General features: G+C 40.4%; 1 protein-coding gene across 1 annotated transcript in view; it reads left to right on the top strand.

The window, feature by feature from the left end:
• TTLL8 (tubulin tyrosine ligase like 8) overlaps positions 1-14,449 on the top strand; it is a 74,373-nt gene that overhangs the window by 36,299 nt on the left and 23,625 nt on the right. Inside the window, exon 8 of the mRNA XM_049884994.1 lies at positions 5,680-5,869. Coding sequence (XP_049740951.1) covers positions 5,680-5,869 — 190 coding nt within the window. The remainder of the gene's footprint in view (positions 1-5,679; positions 5,870-14,449) is intronic.

The following is a 14,449-nucleotide window of genomic DNA, read 5'->3' as shown; positions in this document are numbered from 1 at the left end:
TGGGATGCCTGGAAGAAATTTTTCTCATTCCTCTTGTCCTATCCCAGTCTTTCCTAGCTAAAATCCTGGAATACTTGGAGACTCCCTTCTATTCTCCTTCTCTGCTTTCCTACCCTCTTCTGGGGATTGCAGACTTGCACTCCAGGGAGGTATGTCTGGGGGTACCTCTCTCAGCTCTCTTTCCCTGGCCCCAACTTTTGGCATGTGATCCCTGATACTTGGAGAAGAGCCATGGGAGTTCCTTGGGGTTAGAAACTGTCATGCCAGCACATATGTGTCCACTCATGATCACCAGACTCCTTATGGCCTCCTACCTGTACCTCTAGTGGATTCCTCTTTCCCCTACTGTCCCATCTGGGATGAGTGCATTCCTGCGTCTCCCCTCTCTATGAAGATCTCATCTTTTTTTTTTTTTTTCTAAACACTTTATTTAGGTTTCTTTGCCTCCTCAGTTCTTTTATGGGTTTTAAAAACCATGATTTTGTAGTATATCCAGACTATTATGATTGTTAGGGTTGGAGCCATGGTCTTTTCGGGTTTTCTACATCAGAACAGAAACAGAGCTGTCCCATAGGGCTTTTAATTTGCACTTTTCTATGATTATTAAGGTTGAGAATTTTATTTGTCATCCATATTATCTCTGTAAGGTGTCTAAGTCTTTTGCCCAATATTCTATTATGATGTTTGTCTTTTCTGATTAATTCTTAGGAATTCTTTATATAATCTGGATAGAAATCCTTTGTCAATTATATGTGTAGTAAATATTTTATCCCAGGTTGTGACTCATCTTTTCATTTACTGTATCTTTTTTTTTTTTCTTGATGAATATAATTTCTTAAATTTAATAGAGTCAAATTTATCATTCTTTTCTGTTTGGGTTTGTACTTTGAGAGTCTTATTTAATAAATCTTCTCCTAAGCCATAAAGATATCCTTTTATACTTCTCTAAGTTTTCAAGTTTTTCCCTCTTTGAATATTTGATTCATCAAAAATTGATCTTTGTGGATGAGGTAAGGTAAGGATCCAATAGTTTTCCTCCAAGTGGACAGCCACTTACCCCAGCACAATTCATAGAGCGACGCAGCCTTTCACCTGGAATGCTATCTCTGTCCCGTGGAAGGTTTTCATATATTCATGAACCTGTTTCTGAGTTCTGTTTTCTGCAATATCACTCCATTTGTCTACCCCTTCACCACTATCCCATAGTGGTGCTCTAGTTCCAAGGTATCTTGATATCTGGCAGGAAAAGTCCACTCGCCTTGTTCTTTCTCTTCAAAATTGTCTTGTTTTCTTGGCCCTTGCTCCTCAACTAGCCAAGTTCCATTAAAATTCTGTTGAAATTTTGATTGAAGTGACAATGAATCTATAATTTGAGGAGATACGATATCTTTACAATATTGAACTTCCTCACTCATAAACATGGCGTTATTTTGCATTTGTTTAAGACTCCTTTAATATTTGTCAACAAAATTTGGAAATGTTTTCCCAAGAACATCTCTCACATTATTTTCAAGTTTTAGTCCTAGATACCTTTATATTTTGTTGTTGTTCAAAATACCCTATTGTTTAAGTTTTGTTGTAGATATAAAGAAATGAAATTTCTTTTCAATATTATATACAGTATCTTCGCTGTAGAGTGTCGTTGGGTCGGTTCTGGCTCATAGAGACCCTGTGTACAACAAAAAGAAACACTGCCCAGTCCTGCACCATCCTCACGGTTGGTGCTATGTTTGAGCCCGTTGTTGAGCCACTGTATCATTCCATCTCATTGAGGGTCTTCCTCTTTTTCTCTCACCCTCTATGTACCAAGCATGATATCCTTCTTCAGGGACTGGTACCTCCTGATGACATGCCCAAAGTAAGTGAGAAAAAGTCTCGTCATCCTTGTTTATAAGGAGCATTCTGGCTGTGCTTCCTCCAGGACAGAGTTGTTCATTCTTCTGGCAGCCCACAGTATAGTGATATTCTTTGCCAGTAACAGAATTCAAATACATCAGTTCTTCTTCAGTCATCCTTTTTTATCATCTAGCTTTGGCATATGTGGCGATTGAAAACACTGTGGCTTGGGTCACACTTTAGTCCTCAAATGACATCTTTGCTTTTTAACACACTAAAGAGGTCTTTTGCAGCAGATTTTACCCAAAGAAATATGTCCTGTGCTTTCTTGACTGCTGCTTCCAGGGGCGTTGATTGTGGATCCAAGTAAAATGATCCTTGACAACTTCAATCTTTTCTCTGTTTATCATGATTTTGCTTTTTGGTCCAGTTGTGAGGAGTTTTCTTTTCTTTATATTGAGGTGTAATCCATACTGCAGGCTGTGATCTTTCATCTTCATCAGCAAATGCTTCAAGTCATCTTCACTCTCAGCAAGCAAGGTTGTGTCATCTGCATACCACAGGTTGTTAGTGAATCTTCCTCCAATCCTGCTGCTCTGTTCTTCTTCATATAATCCACCTTCTCAGATTATTTGCTCAGCATACAGACTGAATAAGTATGGAGAAAGGATGCAACCCTGACACACACCTTTCTTGATTTTAAACCATACTATATCTTCTTGTTCTGTTCGAATGACTGCCTCTTGATTTATGTACAAGTTCTGCATGAGTACAATTAAATGTTCTGGAATTCCCATTCTTCGCAGTGTTATCTATAATAGGTTACGATCCACACAGTCGAATGCCTTTGCCTAGTCAATAAAACATAGGTAAACATCTTTCTGGTATTTTCTGCTTTCAGCCAAGATCCATCTGACATCAGCAATGATATCCCTTGTTCTATGTCCTATTCTGAATTCAGCTTGAATTTCTGGCAGGTCCGTGTCAATGTACTGCTACAACCATTTTTGAATTATCTTTAGCATAATTTTACTTGCATGTGATATTAGTGATATTGTTCGATAATTTCTGCATTATGTTGAATCACCATTCTTTGCCATGGGCACAAATATGGGTCTCTTCCAGTCTGTTGGCCAGGTAGCTGTCTTCCAAATTTCTTGACATAGACCAGTGGGCACTTGCAGTGTTGCATCTGTTTATTGAAACATCTTAATTGATATTCTGTCAGTTCCTGGAGCCTTGTTTTTCCCCAGTGCCTTCAGTGCAGCTTGGACTTCTTTTTCACTACCATCAGTTCTTGATCACATGCTACCTCCTGAAATAGTTCAACATCGACCAATTCTTTTTTGGTACAGTGGCTCTGTGTATTCCTTCCATCTGCTCTTGATGCTTCTGTGTTGTTCAATATTTCACCCACAGAATGCTTCAGTATTGCAACTTGAGGTTTGAATTTTTTCTTCAGTTCTTTCAGTTTGAGAAATGCTGAGCGTGTTCTTCTGTTTTGATTTTCTAATTTCAATCTTTGCACATTTCGTTATAATACTTTACTATGTCTTCTCGAGCTACCCTTTGAAATCTTCTGTTTAGATCTTTTACTTCATTTCTGCTCACTTTAGCTATTCTGCATTCAAGAGCAATTTTCAGAGGCTCTTCTGACATCCCTTTTGGTCTCTTCTTCCTTTCCAGTCTTTTTAATGACCTTTTACTTTCTTCATGTACCATGTCCTTGAGGCCATCCCAGAACTCATCTACTCTTCAGTTATTAGTGTTCAGTGCATCAAATCTATTCTTGGGATGGTCTCTAAATGCAGGTGGGATATACTCAAGGTCATATTTTGGCTCTTGTGGTCTTATTTTGATTTTCTTCAACTTCAACTCGAACTTGTATAGGAGTAATTGATGGTTTGTTCCGCGGTTGGTCCTTGGCCTTGCTCTGACTGATGATATTGAGCTTCTCCATTGTCTCTTTCCACAGATGTAGTTGATTTGATTCCTGTACATTCCATCCAGTGAGGTTCACGCATATAGTCACTGTTTATGTTGTTGAAAAAAGGTATCTCCAATGAAAAAGTAGTTGGTCTTGCAAAATTCTATCATGTGATCTCTGGCATCACTTCTATCACCAAGGCCATATTTTCCAACTACCAAACTTTCTTCTTGGTTTCCAATTTTCGCATTCCAATCACCAGTTATTATCAATGCATCTTGATTGCATGTTTGATCAATTTCAGATTGTAGAAGTTGGTAAAAATCTTCAATTTCTTCATATTTGGTATTAGTTTTTGGTGCGTAAATTTGAATAATAGTAAAATCAGGTCTTCCTTGTAGATAATGGATATTATCCTATCACTTACATCATTGTATTTCAGCATAGATCTTGAAATGTTCTTTTTGATGATGAATATGATGCCATTTCTCTTCAATTTGTCATTCCCTGCATAGTAGACCATATGATTGTCTGATTCAAAATGGCCAATGCCAGTCTATTTCAGCTCTCTAATGCTTAGGATTCAATGTTTATGTGTTCCATTTCATTTTTGACGATTTCCAATTTTCCTAAATTCATATTTTTTTTTCATATTTTGTACAGACCACATTGCAATTATTAATGGATGCTTGCAACTGTTTCTTCTCATTTTGAGCTGTGCCACATCAGCAAATGAAAGTCCTGAAAGCTTGACTCCATCCACATCATTAAGGTCGACTCTACTTTGAGGAGGCAGCTCTTCCTCAGTTGTCTTTTGAGTGTCTTCCAACCTGAGGGCTCATCTTCCAGCAGTGTATCAGTGTTCTGTGGCTATTCATAAGGTTTTCACTGGCTAATTCTTTTCAGAAGTAGACTGCCGGGTCCTTTTTCCTAGTCTGTCTTAGTCTAGAATCTCAGCTGAAACCTGTCTGCCGTGGTTGACCCTGCTGGTATTTGAATACCAGTGGCATAGCTTCCAGCATCACAGCAACATACAAACCCCTACAATAGGACAAACTGACAGACACGTGGGAGCTTTTCATTATAAGAGGATTAAAGGCTATGATTTTACCTCTGAGTACAGCTGAGGCCACATCCCATGGATTCTGAGTACACCGTAGTTGGTGGAGTTGTTTTCATATGTCTTCCAAGCAGCCCTTCCAGCCTGTTTCTGGGTTCCTCTTCCTACTCCATAGCTACTTAGGTGGTTGGTTGTTCTTAGCCCATCCTTCACACTCCTAATATGGGGGCCAGGTTGCTTTGAACAGTCTAGGCAGTCCCAGATTTGTCTTCACCTTGATAATGGACACCTACCCTGCCAGTGTTTCCACAGGTTCTGAGTGGAGGGTGAGAGGCTGTGTGAGAAATTGGAAGCAGGGGACCCACACAGCCCACAGGTGTGAGTGCTCTGAAAAGCACTGTAGAAATACAGGAAGGTGACTCCTCCTAACAGCCCAGAGGGCTTGTGGGCATCAGTGCAGCTTAGGTTTGTTCACAAACTATTCAATAAATACCAAGAATGTGCTCAGAAAATTAGAGGCTTTGTGGAGAGTTCCTAAGAAGTACTTTCTCATTCCTACCCTAGGGAGCTGAGAGTCTCTATGCAGGGCATGTGTGTGGGCAGAGAGGGGCTGTATACAAAACAGTTGGACGGCAGATTCAGGAGCAAGGAGTGAGGTTACCTGCCCAGACGCAGGTGTGATGTCCAGGTGTCTGTCCAGAGAAGCCATGTGGCACAGCTAGAGTGGGGCAGCCTCTGTCCAAGGTGTCTGGTGACCCTCTGCCCATTGACCAATGCCCAGGTGGCACCACTCCACTGGGGCAGGATGGCTTCCCCGTGGCAGTCTGCACTTCACGTGCCTGTGCTTGGGTTTCAGATGCCGAGAACAGTGAGGCCAAGATGCTCACAGGCCTTCCAGGGCAGCTCATTGATACCGCATGCAAGGTGTGCCAAGCCTACCTGGGGCAGCTGGAACATGAGGACATCGACATCTCTGAGGACACCGCTGAGGACCTCACTGAGGATGAATGGAATGACCTGACCCAGCAGTACTACTCCCTCGTCCAGTAAGATGCGCCCCGTCAGAGCCCTCAGAGTACGGCGTGTATCAGTGTGTCACTCAGGATCGGGGGGGTTCAGGAGCGGCCTAGGAAAGTGCAGCCTGTGGAGCATCTGGGGTGCCCATCTGGGCATGTGGGGTACCCAGGCCACCTGCTGGCTGATAGGAGGGTGACATTCCCTTTAGGGGTGCCTTTGGGTAATAGCCTTATGTGCCTTCCAAACCCCTTTCGAAAAAAAAGAAAAACCAAACCAACTCATAGCAATCCTATAGGACAGAGTAGAACTGCCCCATAGAGTTTCCAAGGAGTGGCTGGTGGATTCGAACTGCCAACCTTGGTTAGCAGCCATAGGTCTTAACCACTACACCACCAGGGTTTCCTCCAAACCCCTTTAGTGTCTATTATCTCATTTGAGCCCCACGACAGCCCTACAAGACAGGCAGAGCAGGTAAAACACGGCCCATTTTGCAGCCATGCCTCCTGGCTCAATCGGGAAGATCGGTGAGTGGCTGGCAGCGGTGCTGCTTGTTCCCAGGCCTCCTGGCTCCTTACCTTCCATCAGCCTTGCTGCCCTGGGGATCCAAAGGCTGCCTGGGCTTTTCTCCCCTCTCCTGAGGGCCAGGGGTCCAGTGCCCCCTTCACAGTGGCCAGCAGAGAGTGGAGCTGGGGCCAAGGGGACACAAGTCAGAAATTGGGGCCATGTTTCTGAGGCTCTGCCTGCAGCCCACACACGCCACCTCAGTTGGTTCCTCCGGTACTGCCTCCTTTTGAACTAATCAAGCAGTTTTTTTTCTTTTCATTTTTATTGAGGTTAACATAGATACAGTTAAGTGCATAAAGTGTACAAAACATGCTCGTTCAGCGTGATGAGATTTTACCTATGTGCTCACCTGTGTATCCACCATGCCGATCAGGGTATAGGACATTTCCAGCCCCCTGGGCCCTCTCGTAGCCCTGCCCTAGCAGAACCCCTGGTAGGCGTCCTCCATCCTGATTCCTACCCGCATCGTCCTGATGGAGTCGTACAGTCTGCACTGTCTGGCTCGCCACTGCTTTAGCTAGACACGAAGCCTGTGAGAGTACCCTCTGGTGCACGCAGCAGCCGCCTGCTCTTTCCATTGTTGTGTGGTGCCCGTTCTATCAAGATGCTGTTGTTGTTAGTTGTCATCGAGTCATGCCCGACTCATGGCGACCTTATGTACAACAGAACAAAACGCCGCCCAGTCCTGCACCATCTTCATGATTGTTGGTATGTTTGAGTCCATTGTTCTATTGTGTCAACCTGTCTCATGAAGGGTTTTCCTCATTTTTGCTGACCTTCTACTTTTTTTTTTCTACTTTACTGAAGATGATATCGTTTTCTAACAATTGGTCTTTCTTGATGATGTATCCAAAGTAAGTGAGCCGAAGTTTTGCCACCCTCGTTTTTGCTTGTTCTTCTGGCAGTTCACAGTATATTCGCTGTCCTTCACCAACACCGCGGTTCAAACACATCTATTCTTCTTCCCTCTTGCTTTTTCATTGTTCAGCTTTCACGTACTTATGAGGTGACTGAAACAGCCACAGCTTGGGTCAGGTGCACCTTAGTCTCCAAAGTGACATCTTTGCTTTGTAAAACATGCCCGAGTTTAGTCACCTGTTCCAAGGTGGGCGGACACGTGGGTGACTCCCAGTGTTTGAACAGCTTCGAAGTGGTTCTGCAGACCTACACTCTGATGGCAGTGTACGCACTGTGTGTCACAACCCCAGGCAGCACCTGGCTGCCATTGTTCCAACGTTCCGCTCTGGCCATCTCATCGTGGTTTGAGTTTGCACTTCTCTGACGACCAGTGATGCTGAACACGGTTTCACATGTTTATTGGCCATTTGACTATCTTTTGTTGTGAAGTGCTTGTTCAAATCTTTTTTTCCCATTTTAAAATCAAGTTGGTTGTCTCTTTCTTAGTGATTTGTAAGAGTTCTTTGTGTATTTCTCATAAAGTCCCTTGCTGGGTATCTGTGGTAAGAATCACTTTTCTCCATTGATGTGTGGCTTGTCTTTTTACTCTGTTAATGGTGGGTTTTCTTTTCTTTTTTGTTTTGTATTTTACATAATACATTTTTTAAAATAATTTTTATTGTGCTTTAAGTGAAAGTTTACAAATCGAGTCAGTCTGTCACATATAAGCTTATATACACCTTACTCCATACTCCCACTTACTCTCCCCCTAAAGAGTCAGCCCGCTCCCTCCTTCCAGTCTCTCCTTTCATGACAATTTTGCCAGTTTCTAACCCTCTCTACCCTCCTGTCTCCCCTCCAGACAGGAGGTGCCAACACAGTCTCAAGTGTCCACCTGATACAAGTAGCTCACTCTTCGTCAGCATCTCTCTCCAACCCATTGTCCAGTCCCTTCCATGTCTGATGAGTTGTCTTGGGGAATGGTTCCTGTCCTGGGCTAACAGAAGGTTTGGGGACCATGACCACCAGGATTCCTCTAGTCTCAGTCAGACCATTAATTCTGGTCTTTTTATGAGAATTTGGGTTCTGCATTCCACTGTTTTCCTGCTCCCTCAGGGGTTCTCTGTTGTGCTCCCTGTCAGGGCAGTCATCCATTGTGGCCGGGCACCATCTAGTTCTTCTGGTCTCAGGATGATGTAAGTCTCTGGTTCATGTGGCCCTTTCTGTCTCTTGGGCTCATAGTTACCATGTGACCTTGGTGTTCTTCATTCTCCTTTGATCCAGGTGGGTTGAGACCAATCGATGCATCTTAGATGGCCGCTTGTTAGCATTTAGGACCCCAGACACCACATTTCAAAGGGGGATGCAAAATGTTTTCATAATAGAATTATTTTGCCAATTGACTTACAAGCCCCCTTAAGGCAGTCACCAAACTCCCGCCCTTGCTCCGCTGACCTTTGAAGCATTCAGTTTATCCAGGAAACTTCTTTGCTTTTGGTCCAGTCCAATTGAGCTGACCTTCCGTGTGTTGAGTATTATCCTTCCCTTCACCTAAAGTAGTTCTTATCTACTAACTAATCAGTAAATAACCCTCTCCCACCCTCCCTCCCTCCCCCCTTTGTAACCACAAAAGTATGTGTTCTTCTCAGTTTATACTCTTTCTCAAGATCTTATAATAGTGGTCTTATACAATATTTGTCCTTTTGCCTCTGACTAATTTCACTCAGCATAATGCCTTCCAGTTTCCTCCATGTTATCAAATGTTTCATAGATTCGTCACTATTCTTTATCGATGCGTAGTATTCCATTGTGTGAATATACCGTAATTTATTTACCCATTCATCCTTTGATGGGCACCTTGGTTGCTTCCAGCTTTTTGCTATTGTAAACAGAGCTGCAACAAACATGGGTGTGCATATATCTGTTCATGTAAAGGCTCTTATTTCTCTAGGGTATATTCTGAGGAGTGGGATTTTTGGGTTGTATGGTAGTTCTATTTCTAACTTTTTAAGAAAACGCCAGATAGATTTCCAAAGTGGTTGTACCATTTTACATTCCCACCAGCAGTGTATGAGAGTTCCAATCTCTCCGCAGCCTCTCCAACATTTATTATTTTGTGTTTTTTGGATTAATGCCAGCCTTGTTGGAGTGAGATGGAATCTCATCATAGTTTTAATTTGCATTTCTCTAACGGCTAATGATCGAGAGCATTTTCTCATGTATCTGGTAGCTGCCTGAATATCTTCTTTAGTGAAGTGCGTGTTCATATCCTCTGCCCACTTTTTGATTGGGTTGTTTGTCTTTTTGTGGTTGAGTTTTAACAGAATCATATAGATTTTAGCGATCAGGCGCTGGTTGGAGATGTCATAGCTGAAAATTCTTTCCCAATCTGTAGGTGGTCTTTTTACTCTTTTGGTGAAGTCTTTAGATGAGCATAGGTGTTTGATTTTTAGGAGCTCCCAATTATCTGGTTTCTCTTTGTCATTTTTAGTAATGTTTTGTATTCTGTTTATGCCTTGTATTAGGGCTCCTAAGGTTGTCCCTATTTTTTCTTCCATGATCTTTATCGTTTTAGTCTTTATGTTTAGGTCTTTGATCCACTTGGAGTTAGTTTTTGTGCATGGTGTGAGGTATGGGTCCTGTTTCATTTTTTTGCAAATGGATATCCAGTTATGCCAGCACCATTTGTTAAAAAGACTATCTTTTCCCCAATTAACTGACACTGGGCCTTTGTCAAATATCAGCTGCTCATATATGGATGGATTTATATCTGGGTTCTCAATTCTGTTCCATTGATCTATGTGTCTGTTGTTGTACCAGTACCAGGCTGTTTTGACTACTGTGGCTGTATAATAGATTTTAAAATCAGGTAGAGTGAGGCCTCCCACTTTCTTCTTCTTTTTCAGTAATGCTTTACTTATCTGGGGCTTCTTTCCCTTCCATATGAAGTTGGTGATTTGTTTCTCCATCACAATAAAAAATGTCATTGGAATTTGGATCGGAAGTGCATTGTATGTATAGATGGCTTTTGGTAGAATAGACATTTTTACTATGTTAAGTCTTCCTATCCATGAGCAAGGTATGTTTTTCCACTTAAGTAGGTCCTTTTTAGTTTCTGGCACTAGTACTTTGTAGTTTTCTTTGTATAGGTCTTTTACATCTTTGGTAAGATTTATTCCTAAGTATTTTATCATCTTGGGGGCTATCGTGACTGGTATTGATTTGGTGATTTCCTCTTCGATGTTCTTTTTGTTGATGTAGCGAATCCAAGTGATTTTTGTATGCTTATCTTATAACCTAAGACTCTGCCAAACTCTTCTATTAGTTTCAGTAGTTTTCTGGAGGATTCGTTAGGGTTTTCTGTGTATAAGATCACGTCATCTGCAAATAGAGATAATTTGACTTCTTCCTTGCCAATCTGGATGCCCTTTATTTCTTTGTCTAGCCTAATTGCTCTGGCTAGGTCCTGTAGCACAATGTTGAATAAGAGCGGTGATAGGACCTCTAACACAATGTTGAATAAGAGCGGTGATAAAGGGCATCCTTGTCTGGTTCCCGTTCTCAAGGGAAATGCTTTCAGGCTCTCTCCATTTAGAGTGATGGTGGCTGTTAGTTTGTATAGATGCCCTTTATTATGTTGAGGAATTTTCCTTCAATTCCTATTTTGCTGAGAGTTTTTATCATAAATGGGTGTGGGATTTTATCAAATGCCTTTTCTGCATCAATTGATAAGATTATGTGGTTTTTGTCTTTTGTTTTATTTATGTGGTGGATTACATTAATGGTTTTTCTAATATTAAACCAGCCTTGCATACCTGGTATAAATCCCACTTGGTCGTGGTGGATTATTTTTTTGATATGTTGTTGAATTCTGTTGGCTAGAATTTTGTTGAGGATTTTTGCATCTATGTTTTCATGAGGGATATGGGTCTGTAATTTTCTTTTTTTGTGTGATGTCTTTACCTGGTTTTGGTATCAGGGATACGGTGGCTTCATAGAACGAGTCATTTTCTATGCTTTGAAATACCTTTAGTAGTAGTGGTGTTAACTCTTCTCTGAAAGTTTGGTAGAACTCTGCAATAAAGCCGTCCGGGCCAGGGCTTTTTTTTGTTGGGAGTTTTTTGATTACCTTTTCAATCTCTTTTTTTTTGTTATGGGTCTATTTAGTCGTTCTACTTCTGATCGTGTTAGTTTAGGTAGATAGTGTTTTTCTAGGAATTCATCCATTTCTTCTAGGTTTTCAAATTTGTTAATGTACAATTTTTCATAATAATCTGATATGATTCTTTTAATTTCAGTTGGGTCTGTTGTGATGTGGCCCATCTCGTTTCTTATTCGGGTTATTTGTTTCCTTTCCTGTATTTCTTTAGTCAGTCTGGCCAATGATTTATCAATTTTGTTAATTTTTTTGAAGAACCAGCTTTTGGCTTTGTTAATTCTTTCAATTGTTTTTCTGTTCTCTATTTCATTTAGTTCAGCTCTAATTTTTATTATTTGTTTTCTTCTGGTGCCTGATGGATTCTTTTGTTGCTCACTTTCTATTTGTTCAAGTTGTAGGGACAGTTCTCTGATTTTGGCTCTTTCTTCTTTTTATATGTGTGCATTTATCAATGTAAATTGACCTCTGAGCACTGCTTTTGCTGTGTCCCAGAGGTTTTGATAGGAAGTGTTTTCATTCTCATTGCATTCTATGAATTTCTTTATTCCCTCCTTAATGTCTTCTATGACCCAGTCTTTTTTGAGCAGGGTATTGTTCAGTTTCCAAGTATTTGATTCCTTTTCCCTAATTTTTCTGTTATTGATTTCCACTTTTATGGCCTTGTGGTCTGAGAAGATGCTTTGTAATATTCTGATGTTTTGGGTTCTGCAAAGGTTTGTTTTATGACCTAATATGTGGTCTATTCTAGAGAATGTTCCATAAAATGTGCACTAGAAAAAGAAGTATACTTTGCAGCAGTTGGGTCGAGAGTTCTGTATAAGTCTATGAGGTCAAGTTGGTTGATTGTAGCATATAGGTCTTCCGTGTCTCTATTGAGCTTTTTACTGGAAGTCCTGTCCTTCTCCGAAAGTGGTGTGTTGAAGTCTCCTACTGTAATTGTGGAGGTGTCTATCTCACTTTTCAGTTCTGTTAAAGTTTGTTTTATGTATCTTGCAGCCCTATCATTGGGTGCATAAATATTTAATATGGTTATATCTTCCTGGTCAATTATCCCTTTTATCATTATGTGGTGTCCTTCTTTATCCTTTGTGGTGGATTTAACTTTAAAGTCTATTTTGTCAGAAATTAATATTGCTACTCCTGCTCTTTTTTGCTTGTTGTTTGCTTGATATATTTTTTTCCATCCTTTGAGTTTTATTTTGTTTGTGTCTCTAAGTCTAAGGTGTGTCTCTTGTAGGCAGCATATAGACAGATCGTGTTTCTTTATCCATTCTGCCACTCTCTGTCTCTTTATTGGTGCATTTAGTCCATTTACATTCAGTGTAATTATAGATAAGTATGTGTTTGGTGCTGTCATTTTGATGCCTTTTTATGTGTGTTGTTGACAATTTCATTTTTCCACTTACTTTTTTGTGCTGAGACGTTTTTCTTTGTAAATTGTGTGTTCCTCATTTTCATAGTATTTGACTTTATGTTTGCTGAGTTGTTATGTTTTTCTTGGTTTTTATTTTGAGTTATGGAGTTGTTATACCTCTTTGTGGTTACCTGAATATTTACCCCTATTTTTCTAAGTAAAAACCTAACTTGTATTGTCCTATATTGCCTTGTTTCCCTCTCCATATGGCAGTTCTATGCCACCTGTATTTAGTCCCTTTTTTTGATTATTGTGATCTCTTACATATTGGCTTCAATGATTCCCTGTTTTGAGCATTTTTTTTTTAATTAATCTGAATTTGTTTTTGTGATTTCCCTATTTGAGTTGATATCAGGATGTTCTGTTCTATGACCTTGTGTTGTGCTGGTATCTGATATTATTGGTTTTCTGGCCAAACAATTTCCTTTAGAATTTCTTGTAGCTTTGGTTTGGTTTTTGCGAATTCTCTAAGCTTGTGTTTATCTGTAAATGTTTTAATTTCACCTTCATATTTGAGAGAGAGTTTTGCTGGATAACTGATCCTTGGCTGGCAGTTTTTCTCCTTCAGTGCTCTATATATGTCATCCCATTGCCTTCTTGCCTGCATGGTTTCTGCTGAGTAGTCTGAACTTATCCTTATTGAATCTCCTTTGTAGGAGACCTTTCTTTTATCCCTGGCTGCTTTGGAAATTTTCTCTTTATCTTTGGTTTTGGCAAGTTTGATGATAATATGTCTTCGTGATTTTCTTTTTGGATCAATCTTAAATGGGGTTCGATGAGCATCTTGGATAGATACCCTTTTGTCTTTCATGATGTCAGGGAAGTTTTCTGCCAACAGATCTTCAACTATTCTCTCTGTATTTTCTGTTATCCCTCCCTGTTCTGGGACTCCAATCACACACAAGTTATTCTTCTTGATAGAGTCCCACATGATTCTTAGAGTTTCTTCATTTTTTTTAATTCTTTCATCTGATTTTTTTTCAGCTATATTGCTGTCAACTGCCTTGTCCTCCAGATCCCCCACTCTGCATTCCAGTTGCTCGAGTCTGATCCTCTGACTTCCTATTGAGTTGTCTAATTCTGTAATTTTACTCTTAATCTTTTGGATTTCTGAATGCTGTCTCTCTATGGATTCTTGCAGCTTATTAATTTTTCCACTATGTTCTTGAATAATCCTTTTGAGTTCTTCAACTACTTTATCAGTGTGTTCCTTGGCTTTTTCTGTAGATTGCCTTATTTCATTTCTGAGGTCATCCCTGATGTCTTGAAGCATTCTGTAAATTAGTTTTTTATATTCTGCATCTGGCAATTCCAGGACTGTATCTTCATTTGGGAATGATTTTGATTCTTTAGTTTGGGGAGTTGTAGAAGCAATCATGGTCTGCTTCTTTATGTGGTTTAATGTCGACTGCTGTCTCCGAGCCATCACTAAGATATTGTAGTGATTTATTCTATATTTGCTCACTGAGTCTTATCTTGTTTTGTTTTCTTTCAATATACGTAGATGGGCTACTAGATTGCACTGTCTTGATTGTTGTAGCCCTTGAATCACTTATGTCGTATTACCAGCTGGTT

Source organism: Elephas maximus, chromosome 4, assembly GCF_024166365.1.
Source record: "Elephas maximus indicus isolate mEleMax1 chromosome 4, mEleMax1 primary haplotype, whole genome shotgun sequence".
In the NCBI taxonomy this organism is placed as follows: domain Eukaryota; kingdom Metazoa; phylum Chordata; class Mammalia; order Proboscidea; family Elephantidae; genus Elephas; species Elephas maximus.
The sequence above is the reverse complement of the archived record's forward strand: the minus strand, read 5'-3'. Positions and strand labels throughout refer to the sequence as shown.